This window comes from Hetaerina americana, unplaced genomic scaffold (genome assembly GCF_022747635.1).
Source record: "Hetaerina americana unplaced genomic scaffold, ioHetAmer1.1.p SCAF_2, whole genome shotgun sequence".
In the NCBI taxonomy this organism is placed as follows: Eukaryota; Metazoa; Arthropoda; class Insecta; order Odonata; family Calopterygidae; genus Hetaerina; species Hetaerina americana.
Genome location: NW_027286763.1, coordinates 54,478,803 through 54,499,257, shown reverse-complemented (window position 1 = coordinate 54,499,257; position 20,455 = coordinate 54,478,803). Strand labels below are relative to the sequence as shown.

Genomic DNA, 20,455 nt, shown 5'->3' with positions numbered 1-20,455 from the left:
GGAAAAATCGCAGGAAGCACTGATGGACATACCGAAAACCGACCGTAACTTTTGCAAATGTCAAGTTATGACACTAAGATTTAAAGGGAATATCAACAACAGATGTACCAATTTAACAAAAAAAACAGAACTCAAATCGGAACGATGGGAGCGGCACACGGTGGTTATTCCGGGAACTTTTTGATCAAGGTAGTAAGACTTGGCCAAGTTTATTTAACCAAAATATTGGAAAAAAGTGTATATTATCAAAAATGGTTTATTGAAAGCATGCTAAATGAAATAATGACATCCACAAAAAGATTCAGGCACATGAGATATGAAAAAGTAACAACTTTAATTTGAGTATCATTTGACCAATGTATTTCATTGCTTAAATCAACGGAATTCATATCTCTGGAAACGTCCTTGTGTCAGATTTTCCCTCCAAAGTTTAAAAATGTGGTGTTTCTTTTAATGACTAATATTAGAAATCCAATTCACGGGATCAAGATGGTGTGGCTTCCCACCCTGAGGGCCCGGGTTCAAATCCCGGCGGTGTTGAATATTTTTCAGAGGTATCTCGATTTCTACTTGAGGTGCTTTGTGGAGGGCACTTAGAGTGAGTACGCCGTCCGTCGGATGGGATGTTAAGCTGCTGACCCCTTGGCGCCTTTCGTTAAGAGTAGGCTAATGCTGACGATGGGTTTCTCTCCTCCCTTCATCCTTTCCTGTCCATCCCCTATGGCACAAATGACCTCAGCTGTCGGTCGCCTCCCCTAAATACTACTACTCCAATTCACTCAATAAGCTCCCTGAAGACAGTTCAGTGCATTATTTTTTTACGATTGCTAATTTACATTTTATGTCCTCAGGGCACACGGAATTATCCATTGCAAATGGAAAACTTTGATGGCAGCTACAGTAGTTCTGCACCATCAGGATTTTCCTTATGGTCGAACGGTGGGCTGTCTAAGGGACCACAACACCAACCTGTTATGACAGTGCCAGCTGCTTCGGGTACAATATGGGACCCAGCTGTTTTGCAAACTTCTTCTGCAAAGGATTCTGGAAATGCCCTCTCCAGTTTAATACCAGTAGGTTATTTGCATTTTTAATTTATAAGATGCAATATCATTTTCATTTCATAGTCATGCCACATTTTGTTTCATTTTCTTCTGTCTCAAGATTCAGAATTTTTTGTAAGGTAACTGAATGCTAAGTTAAACATTACTCTTCAATATTATACTTTTGTTTACAGTCTGATTAATACCATAGCAGTGTTATGTTGATTAAAATTGACCTTGATATAAATTGTGAATTCATGAGGCAAAATATTGCTGAAGGAAAGATGTACTTTTCTGCAGGAATGAAAAGATAAGAAATCAAAATCTTTTGGCAAGATTTAATCTATCATATTAATTTCTCACAGAATTATTTGTTTGATCAAGTACACCTGACTTCACATAGGCGGTGCCTCATCACTCATAATTTTTTTATGTGCTAATACTACCTTGATCAAAAATTTCCCGGAATTTATTCAGAAAATTAAAAATACAAGTTTATTCATCTAAATCTATATTGTCCCCTTCAAAGTAATCCCCATCGACTGCAACACACTTATGCCAGCGCTTGATCCAATCCTCGAAACATTTTTTATATTCGGTTTTCGGTATGTCCATCAGTGCTTCCTGCGATTTTTCCATTACTTCCTCTCGGCTGCTAAAACGCGTTCCCCGTAATGGATTTTTAACTCGATTGAACAGAAAGAAGTCACAGGGAGCCAAATCAGGTGAATTCGGTGGCTGTTGGATGGTATTTGTTGCATTTTTCGTCAAAAAATTACGAATAATGATAGCACTGTGCGACGGTGCGTTATCATTGGTGCAAAATCCACGAGTTTTCTGCCCACATTTCTGGTCTCTTTCGGCGAATTGCTTCACGCAAACGTCTCATAACGCCCAAATAATACTCTTTGTTTACTGTCTGGCCTTCTGGCAAAAATTCATGATGCACTACACCGTTGTAATCCATGAAAACCGTCAGCATTGCCTTCTTTTTTGACTGAAAACGACGTGGTTTTTTTGGTCTCGGCTCATTTGGTGAACGCCATTCACTTGCCTGATGTCTGGATTGCGTGTCGTACTCATAAACCCACGTCTCGTCTCCAGTAATGATCCTTTTGATGAATGTGGGATCGGATTCAGCCTCGCAAATCATGTCTTTTGCGACGTCAACACGGTCTCTTTTTTGCATGAAATTGAGGTACTTTGCTGCTACACGACGGAAACCCAAATCATTAACCACAATGTCTTGGGCGGATCCATAGGCAATGTTCAAGTCCTCCGCTATTTCTCTGATGGTTAATTTGCGGTTATTGACCAACATTTCTTTTACTTTATCAATTTTTTCACCGACTTTCGATGCCGATGGTCTACCACTGCGTTCATCATCTTCGATTGACTCACGACCACTTCTGAACCGCTCGTGCCACTGGTAAACGACCGTTTTTTTTAGAGAATCGTTGCCGAAACACTTTTCCAACATTTCCAACGTCCGTGCGCCACTAAATCCGTTTTTTACGCAAAATTTAATACAAGTTCGTTGTTGCAAATTTAAATCCATTTCTGAAATTGTAAAAAATCGCCAACACACACAGAGATAGATGTACTCTTGGCTACGTAACTTTTGCAAATGTCAAGTTATGACACTAAGATTTAAAGGGAATATCAACAACAGATGTACCAATTTAACAAAAAAAACAGAACTCAAATCGGAACGTTGGGAGCGGCACACGGTGGTTATTCCGGGAACTTTTTGATCAAGGTAGTATACTACTTTCAAACCATTGTTGAGCCATATTTTCTTGCAAGTGACCCCACTTAGTGCACTGCCTCGAACAAGACTGTAGCAAATCACAGTCATGTTCCAGGAAGTTGCCAGATTTACGCTAATGGCAATTCATTTCTGTTAAAAATGCATTAGGCATGGTCCAAATTACTTAAATCTCTAGTATAGGTTAGTTATTTGTTGAGAGATTTGTTTGAGAGATTAATCAATGTCAAAAAAAAGAATTTCATGCATTTAATTTGATAGTGGCTTATATCATTTAATTTTGGGGTGAATTTTGGTTTTAAAATATTAAACTTCCGAGTATAATAAAAATTTATATGTACTATGATAGTTTAAAATTAACTCCTTTTGAAAATGCAACTTCATGATTGCAGATTCTGCATGATATATGCATCAGATGATATCTTCTCTATGTTTACATTCAGAAAATGTTTTTTGCAAGAATTTATTTTACTCAATGCTAATGAATTGGCCAAAAATTGCCCACTAGATGTGATCATTTTGCACCTTTAATTCAAGAACATCAGGTGGCAGTGGAAACATTTCCCTCGTAGACGTTGAATCCTAACTTTAAATAATTTGGGGTAATTTAGTATTTGGCCCTTCTACCTTGAGTTGGAAGTGTTTGCTGATTCTGTAGGCAAGCAGCTGACACATCAGTTTACTCTTTTTTTCAGTGTGTGAAAGATTAGGCCATATTATTTATCTCATTTTTTGCACATTCTGTGGAATGACATTGTATTCTGAGAAGTTTGAAAACATTTGTTCCTTTGCGAAGTTAAAATTGTCTAATTTTGTCATGAGCATTATTTGGGGGTGTGCAGTGAAGATTACTGTTAAACCTAAAATTTATATATTTCAGGGGACCAGTAAAAACATGAAATTTTGCAATGAAAAAGAAATTGAGGTCAATGGGATTGGGGGGATAAAAAAAAGTGAATTATTATGTTTAAAAAATTAAATATAGCCATTTTATAAAGAAATGAGGAATAAAAGCAAATTTGTTTATTTAAACATACAGTAAATGTAATGAAACCCTTGTATTTTGAAAAATAAAATGTGCAACTTCTCAATTTGAAATGAGAGGTCTTACCACAGTACGTTTAATTCACTTTGTTAAATTACGTAACGTGTTAATACAATCAATTCATCATTAAGTATTCCACTACCACAGGCAATACTTGCTGTCTGTAAATGCTTTCCAAGCAATTGAGGCCCTCTAGAAAAGGATGTTTTATATTTGAAATGCAATGTTCGTAGTTATTGTTCAGGACAAGCAGGGTGGAAGTCAACCGTAAGTAAACTGGCCAAATGACTGAATAACCCTAGATTATGAGGTAGTTATTGCTTGCCAAAAAGTTCTTTCCTATTTGGCCCAGTATTGGATTATAATTGTTCAACTTCCTGTCAAGTTTCCTTATATCCAAATGTACTTCTCATATAATTTTCAGCTTCTGATCAAAATTCAATGTGTTTTATGATATTTAAATCTATTAAAGTCAATCAAAATCCAGCTGAAATTAAATAATATGTTGTACCAAGATCTGTCAACTGGGACATAGCTAGCAGAAGAAGAATGTTATCTATGATATTTTTATCTTTGGTGATTGTGCATTGGTTGTGTGAATTAAATTAACTGAATTCAATGGTGATTTATGCCTAAGATACTTTATTGTCTTGTGTGTGTGTGTGTCATTCATCATCGTAATCAAGATAAAACACTTCATATCAACTCAGAATTTATAGATGAGTAAAAAATATAGTATAACTCATTGATTATGTGCATAGTATTTAGTTATTTAGCATTAGTCCAAAAACAGCACATTTTGACCTTTACATTGGACTAGCATCAGTGATGACAATGGTCACATTTCCAAAGACCCAAGCGCTAGGTGGAGGAAAACACACCCAGGCAGGAATCGAACCCACGACCCTTGGAATGGCAGACGAGGAAGTTACCTCGCCACCATCAGGGTCGGCATTAGTATGTGTGATTCCATTTGGAAAATTGTAAATGGGACTGGGGATTGTAGGGAGTAGGAAAAGGGTATAGGCTGAAGAATATAATTAGCAATATGGCACAAAGAAGGATGAAAATTTCAATTCTGAAAGAAATGGCATGCCTAAATATAGGCGTACAATTTGCTGTAAGAATGATATTTTTATGCTGCTTTCTGGTACCACTAGATTTGTTCTATTGCAGTAGATATTATTAGGCTCTTAGGCTGATGCTCATTAGAAAAATAAAATGATAGCAGCACTGGTAACTGCTTAAAGAAAATGTCCCATAGTGTCAAGAGGTTTCTTAAGTTCAAAGAGTGTGCTGGCTATAATTTTTAAAGGTTTTCAAGATCAATAGGTTATCTTTTCTCTTGATTGTAAAGATGTGGGAATAACCTTCCAAAACTCTGTCATAAAGCCAGGAGCATAAGTGCTATAGTAATTTTCACCTTTTTTCAATTGATAGTAAGGGTAGTATAACTGTTCAATCCGTTTCTTAGACACCCTGCTAGAGTAATGCCTGCATTACACTATTTGATTTCATCATATTTTTCCGGTACTTCGAGGATGAGCCTAAATATAGCAATTGCCTATATGTGCCAAAATGTATCATTGTTTTGTAGAAGATTGTTAGGACTGAGCAAGTTCAATTAACCAATAATTATATGCTATTGACCAAAATTTTAAAGTAGTTTTAGCAATTGACTTTGTATGGAAATGGTTCATTAAAAGGCATTCCTGAGACCTTAGTAAAATATTAAGACTCGGGAAGATAGGATGCAATTCATTCATATAAATATTGTTGTTTACCTTCTCACACCTGTAAGCACATTACAAAATTAGGAATTCCCCCATTTTATAAATACCTGTGATTTCAAACAGCTTCCAGAATATGCTCTTAAAATATGGTTTTTATTAGCAGTTCACGTATGTAAATATTTTATGGTTGAAGTGTGAAATCTGTTGGTTGACAGAATTTCATCTTTAGAATACATAGAGACTCATGTATGTACTTAGTTGATCATTGGACCCATTCAGTAAATGGGTTTTTGTGGGTCGATTAAGGTTGTATATGAAAATGACAGTATTCCTGCTACGCATGCACATTTGATAATCATGTTGTAGATTAGTATTTTAAGTGGATCAGAGATAAGATTTTGTATAAACCTATAAGTGGCCATGTTATTCCATGAGAGTAGTGTTAAGTTCAAAGATTTTGTAGGTATTCAACAATGCTCTCTTTTGTATCCGTATTTGGTGTCATAATCAAATTAATGTTAAAAATTATATCCTTTCAGTTCCATGATGGTGAATTGATTATTTTTTATTTATTGGTTGTTTTTGTGAAAATAGTTTTCCGATGTTTGCATCACCCAGTATTTACTTAGAAGTAAGAATAAGAATATTTACAGTATGGAGAAGGAATGAATTCCCATTGAATATTTTAAACAACATAATCATTACACTTTTGTCACAATGGAATCATAGACAAATACGTTAACTTTTTCCAGCAACATCATTAGGATTGTATGCAGGAAATAATGTAAGTATGATAACTCGATTTAATAATCAATACAAAATGTAATAACTAATAGTGGAGAATAGTGTCTACAGTTGGCTCTTGGTTTGGCAACTATACAGTCAAGGCCTTAACATACAGGGTCCGTACAATAAGTATCGTGACTGGTTTGCTGTAGCCTGAGCTGAGAGGTGGGTGGGGGTCTGACCAGTTGGCTCAGTAGAGGTGTTCCCCTGCACTCAGGCGCGCTTAAGTTCAGTTGCCTCCGGGCATGCATTGAGACAGGAGGTGGATTTTTGTGACATGTGATTGTTTGTGGTGTCGTCACGCCAGCATGGAGCGCACCATCAAGCAACACTACGCTGTGAAGTTTTGCGTTAAACCCGGGAAATCCACATCAGAGACCCTTGAACTCATTAAACAGGCAGGCTTATGGGGATGATGCCTGAAGCTGTACAAGAGTTTTTGAGTGGCACAAAATGTTTAAGGAAGGCCGGAAGCTCGTCAAGGATGGGCGCTGCGTCAGATGCCCGAAGATCACTCAAACCAATGCTCAGGTGGCCAAAGTGAAAAAAGTTTTGGATGCTGACAGGCATTTAACCATCACCCTTATCAGTGAGGAGACCGGCCTTTCAGTCAGAACCGTCTACACCATTGTAACAGAGGGTCTTGCAATTAAGAAAGTGTGTGTGAAGCTGGTGCTGAAAGTCTTGAGCGAGGAACAAAAACTGTCACAGGTGGAAATTTTGGACTGCATTCAGGAATATGAAGATTTTCTCAACAACGCGCAACCTCAAAGGAAAGCTCAAAAGTAGCTCAAAGGATATCGGTTTGACTCTACGAGGTGGTTCAAGCAGCAACGACAAAGGCTCTGAACAGTATTCCGGAAACAGACTTCCAGTGGGCTTTTGACGAGTGGCAGGCGTGCTGAACTAAGTGTATTAATGCAGGAGGAATGTATTTTGAAGATTATTAAGTAACTGTAATGATAACTGCGATAAATTTTGATTTTTGGAACCAGTCCCGATATTTATTGTACGGACCCAGTATCAAAAGAATATATAATTTGTAAGCAAATGAAGAATTTACTGGACTGGAAATGAATCCCCATGCTGACCTTACGTTTGAAGAGAGAGACATTTTTATGCAGGTTTCATGTTGATGATGATTGTGGATTTATAGTCATGCTAGCATTTAAGGTATTGTGACTTGCTTTAAATCTTTGGGCTCAAATAAAACTTCAGGATTCACTAGGTGGAAATTTTTTATATCCATCAAATGAAAGAGAGGACATACTTTTCCACAGAATAATCCTAGGGAAAAGTATGTTCTTTCTTTCGTTTGATGCATCCTTGGGTACAGATTTTCATAGTTTATATGAGATGACTAAAAAATATTTATCATGGTCATTTTTATAAAAAGGAAGGGTGTACAGTTCCTCAGTTTTGTGGCTCCACCCTTTCTCTCCATTAGCATTAAATATAATACTTTTGGAAGGATAACAAGGTGCTTTATTTATAATTATTTCATGCAAGAATTTTGCCTCGTGGAGTTACAACTTTTTTCTATTTTTATCCATTTGTATTTTAAATATAATTGACTCCTATGCTCACCATAGACGATGTTAAATATGCATTGTAAACCACTGTTCTGGAGTCTTAAAAATTTTACCCTTGGGTCTTGGGAGTAATCTGAATATTTAAATATTTGTAATGTATTAATATTTTTACTGTACCTTTTTTAAGGTATGAGTTTTCCTGTGATATGTTCTTTCTGATTTGAAACAATTCCTATCAAGGAAACTGTTTTGGGGGACCTCACAAAAATATTTCTGTGATTGTTATGTGATCAGAGCGTAAGGACAGTGAAGGACCTGGAACGTCACCTTCTCCACGGGAGGGACGGGCAGAGTGAGCAAAGTGCCCCCTCCCCCTCTGGTCCCTTGGGAGGCCCCATTGGTCCACTGCCGAAGCCATCTGCAGCGTGGCTGCTGGAGGATATCGAGAGGGAGCTGACCTCCACCTCGGTGTCATCCCAGACCACCACCACCGCTCCCACATCATCTGCTTCTCCTGCCTCAATTCTCCCCCCATCCACTACATTGTCGGCCTCAACCCTCACCCCGACACCAGCAGCAGCACCAGTGGTGACCCCCGTCGGCATGGGGAGAACATTTTCGACCCACAGGCCACCACTCAACCTCCAGAGAACTCTGCCCCATCACATTCCCCCCCACCAGCAACACCCTCCTGGCATCCCGCCCCCACCACACGCATTCCTCCCAGGAAATCTTCCTCCAGCAATGCTCCCACCCCAGGTTTGGATCATAATTTTGATGTCACCATTGAATTCTTGTTGATGCTTGGGAGCTAAAAGGGAGCATAGCATGCTTTGGCAAGTCTTCTGATTGCTATTACACATTTTTACTGGTTCAACCAACACATTTTCACTTCTATCTTGAAAGTATACAGAGGCACTGGTGGTCAGTACACAATATTTGTGCTTAAAGTAGTGGAAGCTTTCATTAGGCTAAGTAGTTAAGCTACAACCAAGACGTTCCATGTCATTTGTAATTTGTGCCAATTGAATACCGCTGTCTTTTTTAGAACTTGACTTTAGAAACTGATTAGTATATTTATTCAAGGTATTGCCTAGTTCACTAGTTAAGCTGCTTTTGCATGGTGAAATGTTTCAGGAAATCAGGTGCAAGAAACTTGTAGAAGAGCATAAATGACAAATAAATCGCATCCACTTTTAACTTGAATCGATTTGGACAGTTCACTACTATCCATCCAAGTTCTGGTTCTGGGCTTCCTTAAAAATTTCTTTTATGATATGTGATGCTGTTGACTAGAATTAATTAATCAAAACTCTCATTTGTAAAACACTCAGTAATGCACAGTTATTGGTCAGCACACTATGGAAGCCAGCTGAACCAACTTTTGACTACCTCAATAAGGGTCCAGTGTTGTTGAAGCTTATTAATGTGACTACTCTTTCTTTATTTATATTTTGACACATCAGCAATAAACGTTGTGTTTTATCACATGATGATTTAGTGGCTCTATTTCATAAAAGATTCTTTGATATTGTGAAATTGTCCAAGTTATACAGTTTATATGAATCAAACCATAAGAAACCCATGATTGCACTAAAGACATCTTGCTATCCTGAATTCCAATTTTTGCTTTGGGCTCTTTAATTTCTAAAAGACAAGGTTTTATTGTGTCATTAATAAATACACGATTGCATGAATATTTTATTATGGTTTTCACATGCACACTATGTTTTTCCAGCTATCTGAAGTTTTGATGCTTGACACACAATACTCCTAGAGCTAGACATTACGTTCACTGAGTTATACTCACCACTACTTTCAGCATACCTTTCTTACTTAACAATATTGTTTTGCTGCTGCATTTTGTGCTTCATAATGCTAGCATATTTCCTAAGTTTATGTTTTTGATCTTCCGTTGTGCCTTATTGTAAATAAAATATAACTGACAAACATGCATTTTTGGTGCCTTGGGAGTTCTTCTTTACATTTTTAAATGCTGTTTTTGTGAATTAAGTATTGTATATGTGTAAGAATTATCAATTCTCATGGCTCCATTCTTCCTTTTGACAGTGATGTGTTGTTGATTCTTAATAGCTAGGTCACTGTCCTCATATTTTAGTTACCTTTCAGCTATTGTTATGCATTTTTGAATCACTGAATGTCATTGATGGTTTTTTATTGCATAAAAAATGTATTTAGTTTTGTCTTCCCTCAGTTATGCTTAAAATAGACATCATCCATGGCATCCTTGTTGCTTATTATACAGCATGTCATACAAAGAAATTTATTACTTATTTATGTATGCATCTTCGTTACTTTAAGGAAATGTGAACTTAAAATTGTCTCAAGTAAAGGGTTAGAGTTTCTTTTTATTCTCCCAACCACAAGTTACCTATCACAACATGGATAGTTCTTGTTATTTAAATTACAAACTTACATACTGCCACAGTATGGAATTGCATATATTGGGATTGGGAATTAAAGTCAATTTGCTTTATCTCAACTGCCCTAATGAATCATTTTGTTGTGCTTGCATACTACTGTGTTTATCAATTTTCTCTGTTAATTTTCCTACTGTCTTCATATGGGTTTGCATGGGAAATAGTGCTTTTGCATGTGTGTTTTGGTTTGATGTTGAAAATTTTCAATGTGTGTGCTTTGTTTAAATTTTTATTTTAAATACATTATTCCTATATATGTATTTTCTTTGTAAATGATACAAAACTTATTGGCTTTCTAAAGGAGTAATGAAATTTAATATAGCAATATGTTGTACTATATAAATTTTTAACTTCACCAAATTTTAACTCTCTATTTTAAAGGTTTAGCACGAATGTTAAAAGAATGGCCTATATTAGGCCCTTTCTTGTTTTTTAAATAAAATTGTGTTCATAGTTCTATATTTAGATCCATTAGAATGTATCAGTGTTCCATCAAAATATTTGTTTTACGCAATTCCTTCTTTCTTTGGGCAGGCTTCAGCTCCCCCATTGTCAATAGTTGATTTGGCTGTTAGGCAAATGATTCAACCACCCCTAGCAGCCATTGCTCAAAACCAAAGGCTGATGGGTGAGTAGTAACAGTGTATTTGATTAAAGATAATTATACCTCTCTTTTTATCCAATTATCCTAAACTTTTATTCTCATCTTAGCATTTTTTAACATATCATGGTGAACATTTTCAAATTAATCTATTTCTTGTCACAGCAAGTGGACATTTTCTAATCATTCTCTAGTTTTGTTAATACCTTTTAATTCTTCTAAGTAACTTTTTTGGTTTGCAAGTAGTGCAATCAGAATCATTTGGTCTGGAAAGTTTATTCTTTTTCTTAATTTATTCCAGTTTTATAGCTCATTAAAACTTGCATACTTTTGTCTTCTACCTCTATCAATACTGGATTCAATTTTTTCACAGTTATAACCCGGAAACACTAAGTTATTCGCTTAACAGCTATTAAATGCATCACAAAATTTTTCATCAGAAGTGGCAGAGGATTATCATTTCATTAGGCTGTTAGATTAGGTCCCAGCTTGCTATAAATGCACGTAATCATATTAACTATTCTATATTACTTTCCTTTGTTGCAGGAACAGGAGGTCCTGCCAACATGCTTCTATTCATGTCCAAAGATGGAGGACCACAGCAGCGAGGTGATTCATCTAAAGGCTTTTTGGATGCCATGAGGGTCTCTGATCGGCTTGGCTCGAGAGTGCCACATCCTAATCATTTGCATCAGGGTGGTGTGCTGCCCAATTTTAACCATCCACTCCATCAGCACTCTCATCCGCATAGGGTGGGTCCAGACTTCGGACGGCCTCATGGCTTCCCTCCAGGTCACAATGGACAAATGCCTCGTTTCCCGCATCCTCCATATCCTATTCCTAACCAACAAATGCAGCATCGGTAAGTGTTTCCAGTATTTCACTTAGGGAGCAAAACTTTCTTCTACGTATACATACCAATGTATTATTTTCCCTCCGATGTATTGAGGACTCTCTGTTCTAATTTTGCTGTACTGCAACCTAATGGGATTTTTAATCTTGAAATTTTAGTGTGTAATTTATGAATTTGGGAAAATGATTTGATCTCCTTGCTGGAAAATTGGTTTAAATCACCAACTAAACAAATGGGCTGTTGTGGCCCATTGTATTGACTTAATTACAAATAACTTAGAGGTATATTTATTGATCCTTTTCAAAGATCAAAAAAGGTGAATAATTTTTTCCATTGGAAAAACAGCACAAAAATGGCCTTTAATTAACAAGGTTGTTCTTTTGAATCCTTCTGCTCCTTTTTTCCATAGTAAAGGCCTTCCTTGGGGATCGAATTCTTATATTTATTATAATCTTAACAGTTTATTCCCCTAAACCTCATCAAATACATATTTTTTTCATAGGTGTTGCATAAGGTTTAAAGAAGCATATTGTTTCAGTCTTCTTATGATATTATTTTAAGTTGTTTGTCAAACTTCAACTAAGGTGGTATTCTCTTTAAGGTACCAAGTTTCTCTCAAAACTTTTCCTTCAGATCTTGTAAAATTTTATGTTTAGAATTATAGGTTAAGACTACTTTCTGGGTTATATGGTAGAAACTTGATATTGCATAACAGCTGGGGACCATCAATACCAGTGTAACGTAAAATCAAGATTATTTTCATAATAACAAATGACCTTTGGTTTTCATGCATGCAGTAAAACCACTTATTATGATTATCTAGGGACCAAAGAAAAAAGTGTGAAATGCGGGAAAAGGAAAGAATTTACACCTCAATAAGCTTAGTTACTGAAGTCATTGTAGTATCATTAACATCCTAAATAACTGGCATAGCTAATAACTGGCACTGGCACTACATCACAATCAGCATAAAATCCTGCCTTCCTAAAGCAGTTACATATTCTAGATTCTGTAACTTACTTAGCAAGCTTGTGATAAATATGTTGTGTAAGGCATCTACGAGGGTAATCCTAGAAGTACCCAACCCAACAAAGAAAAAACAAAAATTTTGGAAAAAAATGTGTTTATTTTTCAACATAATCTCCTTTCAGCTCTATTCACTTTTCCCAGCAATGTTCAATAAGTTAGATACCCTTTTTATAATAATAACTCTCTTGCTCCTCAAAACAGCCATTAACTGCTGGCATCACTTCTTCACGTTGGAAAATCTCCGACCTCCGAGACATTTTTTCGAGTTTGCAATAAGAAAATAATCCGAGGGGTTAAATCTGGAAAATAGGGTGCATGAGGTAGCAATTCAAACTTAAATTCATGAATTTTGGTGATTGCAATAGCAAATTTGTGAGCTGGTGCATTGTCTTGATGAGAAAACACATTCCTCATTAGCCAAATGCTGCTTTCTCATAAAAAATTATTACTTCGGTTCGTTCCTGGTTACTCAATATGGAGACCCTTCAATGATTAATAGACAAATGATGTGAATTGCACCATTTCACATGAAACATTTTTTGGGCAAAGTAATACCCACAGATCACATCAGTGCAATCTTATCCATGCAAAGTAGATCAGTAAGTCTTCAGTCCTAATTCCTGATTCATCGAGCCAGCATAACTTCACGATGATTAAGTGCATAGGTAAAACATTTTCTTCACCAACATCTACAAATTTCATGCCATTTAGATTAAATTTTGATTAGTGGGGTGCCCCCTGCTGAGGGAATACTTATTACATCTAGGGATTCATTTTGCCATACACATTACTGTGATCACTAATAGAAGACCATCACCTGACTGAAGGTCAGAAGGTCCCCTTAGTGTGTTCCTGATCTCCTTGGCTTTAAAAAACCGTGAGCCGATGTGTCTATCGTGAGTCCTTCCATTATAGGGTAGTTCAATAAGTTTATTGGAAACTATAAAAGCCAAATCAGTATGCCAGGTTTTCTCCTTTACCCCTCCACCTTGCTGTATCTATGATTACTAGAAGGGGCAGGTGCTTTCTCTCTCAGTGGTGACCCATAGGAAATTTTTTACTACTTAATGACTTATTTCAAAAGCCAGGAGTCTATTAAGCTTGTGCTGCTGTTGTGTTCTCAATGCTTCAGAGTTAAATTACTTCATCATTAATCATTTTTGAAAATCATTCAAAATTGAAATAATTTTTTATAGTACTACGAATTCTGCTTTTGTTTTAAAGCTTCAGAGTCTCTCTTAAGGAGACATATTTTCTAAATATCTGTTTTTTATGATTTTTCTGATGCACTTGAAGCTTCATTGCACATATGATTTTCAATCATACAATATGGGTTTTTGTGAGTTACAAAGTAAATCTCAAATCCATTTCAATGCTGATTTTAAAATAGAATCAAAGCTAAAATAACAAGTTCCAAGATTTGTGATTTGAAGTGTGTATGCATCTATAATTCACTCAACTTTTGTGTATTACTGATACATCAATAATAATCCTTGATGGGTGTAGTGTATAGGTATTTTTTGTAATTATAATACCTAATGAATAATAATTTTACTATTAAAAGTAAATATGTATGAATTTTATCACTCTAGGTCAATATATTTTTGTGTTAATGTGCAAATTTCAAAATTACTCTTATTATTTTCATGTGTGTACATCCTATACTTATGTTAGTTTTATTTCCCTGTAAATGATGATCTTTTTTAAAGAAGCCTGACAAGGATTCACATCAGCGATCATTTCTTTATTTTGGGAATGTTTATAGCGGCACAGACACTTAAAAAACTTTTAAAAGTAGTGTGTGAATATCCCTAATAAATGGAGGACCATGTTTACAGAGGCAGATTTTAGTGGAACTCCGTGGTCATCAGTCATAATTAATTTCTTCTGCCTCTATTTTTTGGATGTGAAAATGTCAAATTTTATGACCTTTATTCATATCTATGTTACTCAATGTGTGCGAGAAGACTCAAATCACCTGGTAAGAAGGCCAGCATACAATCTGCCTAACCCAGTCCATGCTTTCTGTAATTGCAAAACCAATCATTCTAGACAATACAATAATGAAAATGAAAAACAGTACAATTGGAAAATAAAATATGAAAAAATTCACAGTGGAAAAAACAGTAATAGGTAAACTCCAAATGTTCCATTCATCTGGTGGAAAATAATTGAAACAATATTTGACTTATAATTGAACTTAAACAGAAGATCATCAAAAATTTAAGGTCAATAAGACAAAAATATTCAGTGGCAAAATTGGAACCCAAACACTGAACCCATTATGACAGCCTAACATATTACATTTCACCATTGTGGTTCTGCATTCCAACTCCTAGAAATAATGTATGTGAAGTTCTTCATACTTTTTGCTGTGTTTAATCATGAACATCTTATAAATTATGTATTATAAACTCAAAAGTTGTGTCCTTCTGTGATCAGAGAGATTAGGGGACATGCAATTATCATTAAAATGTGACCTCTCATCCTGATCCTATTGTTAATAATGTAGTTCACTCTCTGCACACCATTTGTGTAGCATTTAGCTCTTCAGTTCATGTTTGTGAAGCTCCTGGATAATATCTTCTCTCTGTTCAGGGGATTTTTTGCTGGTCGACAAGGGAATGCAGTTGGTAATTTCCAGCAGCAGTTTCACCAACACCATCATCATCCTCCACCTCATCTTATCCATGGCCACCTAGGTGGTCATCATCCTCATCTGCACCATCTAAATGGCAGTGAGGAATGGGATGAATACGCTGGTCTCATGACACAATGGGAGAAACAGTTTCTTCTCAACATTCAGAGAATGCAGTTGCAGTCAGATAGGCCATATGTGGATGACTATTATTACACAGTGAGTTCCTTTTGTTCTCATCTTAACATTATAGTTCTTGTCAATGACATATCAAGGGAAATTTCTTTGTCTCAAAAACTGCATGACTGATCAAATTTTATCTTACAAAAACAGGCCTTATTGCAATTCTGCCGACTTCATATCTGCATTTAGATATAGATTTACCACAGTTTTATTGTATCAAAATTAAATTGAGAATAGATTAAGAAAAGAATCTTTTTGTTCAATTTTGGTAGAGGTAAATACCCACAGTGCACTTTAGACTGAATAAATATATACTCCTGAAGGAAGTACAGTTGTATCCCAATTGATAGGAAGCTGAATCATGTTACTCTGTCTACGGGTGGTCAGGAGTGCACCTTAGCTGAAGTGTCACGTGAAATTTGTGCATTTGCTGAGGGCTTGGGCATTACATTTTTGTTGATGTTCACCCTCTATTTCGGTGGCAATATCTAGGTTAAAAGGTGTGTCTGGTACTTGGGCTTATACAAATTAGGCTTCCCCATCTCTTCAACTTCCTAATGAAGGGCAAAAGTAAGCTTGTCAACATTATGAGACCTTGTCAATATCATTTGCCAAAAAGCCTGTGATACCCACGAACTCGAGAGACAGTTGTTTCCAAAAAACCATTCGTTTGTTTTTCAACTTCTTCCCAGGATCCTGTGATAACTTATATTGTGTTTACATCAAGTGACAATGTATAGATGCATGAAAATAAGATTATTTTGCCCTAATGTTCAGAAACGGCTAAAGCTGAATGGTATTCTTAGACAGTGGCCAATTGTGTGTGGATTTGCCATAAGTCAAGGCTTGCATAACTTCAGGGGTCTGCTTTCAAAGTGTATTTTACTGACCAGTGCACTCATACCCCACCTATTTATTTAGTAGTTTGTGGGAAATGTCCTTTTCAAAGCTCAATTGTTTCCTATGGGACTTGAGTAATTTGTGTCTGCTCATAAACAGATTTCAGAAATTCTAAACATTGACAGAATCTTCCCACTTCAATTGATTTTGTTAGAAGAAATTGACAGGATGTTAAGCAGCTGGATAATCAGTATGATGAGTTTCTTATTAATTTGAAATCCATGCAAGTTAGTGGGAGATTAAAATTGTTCTGTTAGCTGGCCAATTTTAGATCAGACAGAGGAATAAGACGGTGGAATGATCATTGAAATGTGTGCCATGACTTGAAGAAAGTATTTACAGAAATACCACATATGTAATTTATACAAAGGTAATGAGGCAAGAAGTGTTTCTCAGCCTCCTTCCTGACACATTTGATGGTTAATGTGTGACAATAGACAAGGTGCAAAGATGATTATTGCCAAGTTCAGGAAAGAACTTTTTATCCACCTTCAAGTGTACAATTGCCTTTTCAGGTGAAATAGAGGTAATCAAGATACATTTAATGTTTTGATGTCTCATATTTATATCATTTTGGGCCCCTAATCTTTAGTCGCTAGTGGTTAGTAAATAATGGCATTTAAGAAAGACATTGAAATCCTGTTGAAATAAAAATGGTGTATCAAAAGAATTATAACATTATGAATAATTTCCAAGAAATGGTATATTGTCATGTAATTTAAATGTGATGTAACAGATTAAAGTGAGACTTTCATAACACATCTACAACAATAGCTCAATATTAAGAGGAATTCTATTCCAAAGAAACTGCGGGAGATGCCGCAACAGTAACTTTTAACGGAGTCATCCACTAATGTGCATTTCAATGCAACAATTTCAGAGTGTAAAAATCATTCACCTTGACTGGGACTCGAACCCAGATCCCTCAATATCCGGTCGAGTGCTTTAGCCACTTAAGCTACTGAGGCGTCCTCTTAAACTCTGAAATTTTGGGGCTTTTAAAGGAACTAGATGTTGTGACAAAATACCGTACATACAATGTCACATGCATTCGTAGTCGTGCGCGAGGTGCCACTGTCCACGAGGTTAAAGCCAACTTTAAACACTTATGGTGTTAATACTTTGACAAATTCCAATCCAAGGAATTCTATATTTGTGAAAAATTAGATTCTTTTAGTGATTGCTTCAAGAAATGAGCTTAATTAGAATGTATTCATATTTATGAGTTGCTACTTTGTATTATATTGTACATTTTTCTTCATTCTTTCCATCTTATTTCTGAGTTACCATTTGTTTCAGTAAAAAAAAGGCATAATCATCATAATTTGACTCGGCTTACATTAATTATTTTTAATTATGTCTCTGTGTTTAATGATTACCAATTACCTTTCATTACATTAGATGTATGCTAGAAGGAAAAAGGAGAGAGAGATGGCTGCTGGAGGAAAGGGTAATGGCCTGTTAGCACAGACAAAGTCTCTGGAACGTGAACATAATTTACGTGAGAAGGACAACAAAAGAACAGAGCACCACAAGTACACCCCAGCTCAGTTTGAAAACTCATTGGGAAAGCTACAGGTAATTTTATTTTTAAGTTTATAAAGTGTTACTCCCAGGAATATAAGCCTGTTTTGTATTTGAAGTATGAAGTGAAATATGATATTATTTTTTGGTTTTGTCAATGGTTTTTTCTGTCACTAATTTGTTTTCCTGATATATCTAAGCTGTCTTTATAAGATATTAAAATGAATTTATTGACTTTGTAATTCCACTCACTTTATTTTAAAAAATGACCCAGGTTTTGATGTTGAACGTCATCACTAGGTGGTCCTTATAGAAGCGAACTTCATCTAAATACCTTCTAAGGGGGGGTAGAGGGGGATAAAATGTAACTGGGAGGAAAAGAGGATTACATCTTTCGGTGTCAATCATTGACTTTGAAGAGTAGAATGTCTAGGAGTGGGCAGTGGGAGGGATACAAAATTTTGTTGGCAAGTTCATCCTTGCAACAGATGAGAATTTTTCAAAATTTCTAACTGCTCCAAAGCATTGAGCCTTTGACCTTTGTTTTCAAAATGAAGAATTTTAGTCTCAAAGTCTTTTTTGTGGTCACTTTCAATGAGGTGCTTCGCGAAGAGGGATGTTATGTTTTTATTCTTTACACATCTTTGGTGTTCTTTTATCCTTTCTTTAATTTTTGTCTTGTATGCCCAATATGCTTCAGGTTACATTCAGTGTGCTTTAATGCATGTACTCCATTCCTCATGTCTTTGGGAACTTTGTCTTTAGTTTAAGAGATAAGGTTCAGAGGCATGAACCACGGTAAAAGAAACTTATAAAAAATATTTTTATAAGTCTTATAGTGGAATGCAGTAATGTATATATGTACTATGTATCAGTTTTTCAATATTTAAATGTTAAAAATTGACGGTCATATTTGGGTGGTTTTGGATGGGCGCACATACTAGCCATCACTATGTTTCTAGGGTTTGCCTAATGAGACCCAAAGTGACACCATGCTTGGCAGGAAAACCTAAATCATTCTGCATACTGTCTACTCCCCTTCATTCCAGTCAATTTGCCTATCCTTGTCCTCCTCTCTACTATATTCTTCAACCTCCCATCCTCTATTAAGTTGCTGTACATATGCTTTTCTTGCCTCCTCTGGATTTCTCCCTTCAAAGCTTTCTCCTCCTTACCAGTCTAGTATTTGCATTTTTCATTTCCACCATCCATGGTGTAATCTGAAAAGTCTCTAATGTATGCACATCATATTGCCTAGACAACCCCAAGTTTTTTCAAGCTACACAATAAAAAGCTCCTCATCAAAAAATTTAATTAACTAACTTAACCTTATGGCACAACTAATTTGACCGCCTTGGTCCAAAACATTTCTAAGATAGGTAAAATGTTATACTGGCTCTAGTTTTTGCCCTCTAATTTTAACTTTTAACCAAGCTTCCTTTTTCTGAAAATCCCCTAACCTTCAATTTGTTTATATTGATTCTCATCTCATATCTGTTGCATGATTTTTGAATGACCTATGCAATGATTGTAACCCTTTGTCTGACTGACTAACTAAATCTTGATCATCTGCAAATCTTACTCAATTATAGGATTAAAATGGGGTGAGAAAACGTTCCTAGCTTTTTTTCAGAACTGATATCAACATGACCGGCAAATGAGAAAGCTGCTTCAGTGTTATCTGTACCCCAGAACATACTTACTGCAAGTTCCACTTCAGTGAGATGTTAAGTGTAATTGTAACATGGAATAAAACACCATGTTATATTACATGTAAAGAACATGTACCGTGTATCCTAACTCTTAACATAAAGTTTTGAATTTTTATAATTTTAATTTTTGTGTGGAAAAAGTAGCTTGACACAAACAGTTTCTAATTGGCTCTAATATGCTCTAATTATTTGGGAGCTAGGCTCTATCCTGAAGTGGTGCATCATTAGCAGCAAATGAGAAAACACACACTCACTGGCAACTCAAGTAGCAGCCATTCCCAGTAAATTGCATACTGAAAGTCACATTTCAGGGAAATGGTTTATGTTGTCTTTTACTCCTTGCATGGATGCTCACCCTATCAATAAGCATTACACAGTTCATAAGAAATTTGCAATAATGCAATATGTAAGGCTTACAGTTCAGGCTGAGCGTGGATGAGCTAGAATTTTCATTATTAAGGATAATTAATGTATTTTTCCATTTTAATAGGTGGTAAGTGTAATGGCTCCCCGTAAAATAATTGATCTGGACATGACTCCTCCTGAGAAATTAGAAACAGGAGGATCACAATTGACAGCAAGGGACTCAAGAAGAATCAAGTTGGAGATTGAAAGGGTAAATATTGTTTTCAAAGTTAGTTCTCATTTTTCTTTGTATTGTATAGGG

At 35.9% G+C, this 20,455-nt stretch overlaps 1 protein-coding gene across 1 annotated transcript in view; it reads left to right on the top strand.

Moving 5' to 3' along the window:
- Window positions 1–20,455, top strand: part of Patr-1 (Protein associated with topo II related - 1) — a 38,872-nt gene that overhangs the window by 8,607 nt on the left and 9,810 nt on the right. The window contains exons 5-11 of the mRNA XM_071585003.1: window positions 852–1,073; window positions 8,202–8,666; window positions 10,883–10,976; window positions 11,496–11,811; window positions 15,430–15,688; window positions 17,954–18,130; window positions 20,279–20,404. Of these exons, the coding sequence (XP_071441104.1) occupies window positions 852–1,073; window positions 8,202–8,666; window positions 10,883–10,976; window positions 11,496–11,811; window positions 15,430–15,688; window positions 17,954–18,130; window positions 20,279–20,404 (1,659 nt within the window). The remainder of the gene's footprint in view (window positions 1–851; window positions 1,074–8,201; window positions 8,667–10,882; window positions 10,977–11,495; window positions 11,812–15,429; window positions 15,689–17,953; window positions 18,131–20,278; window positions 20,405–20,455) is intronic.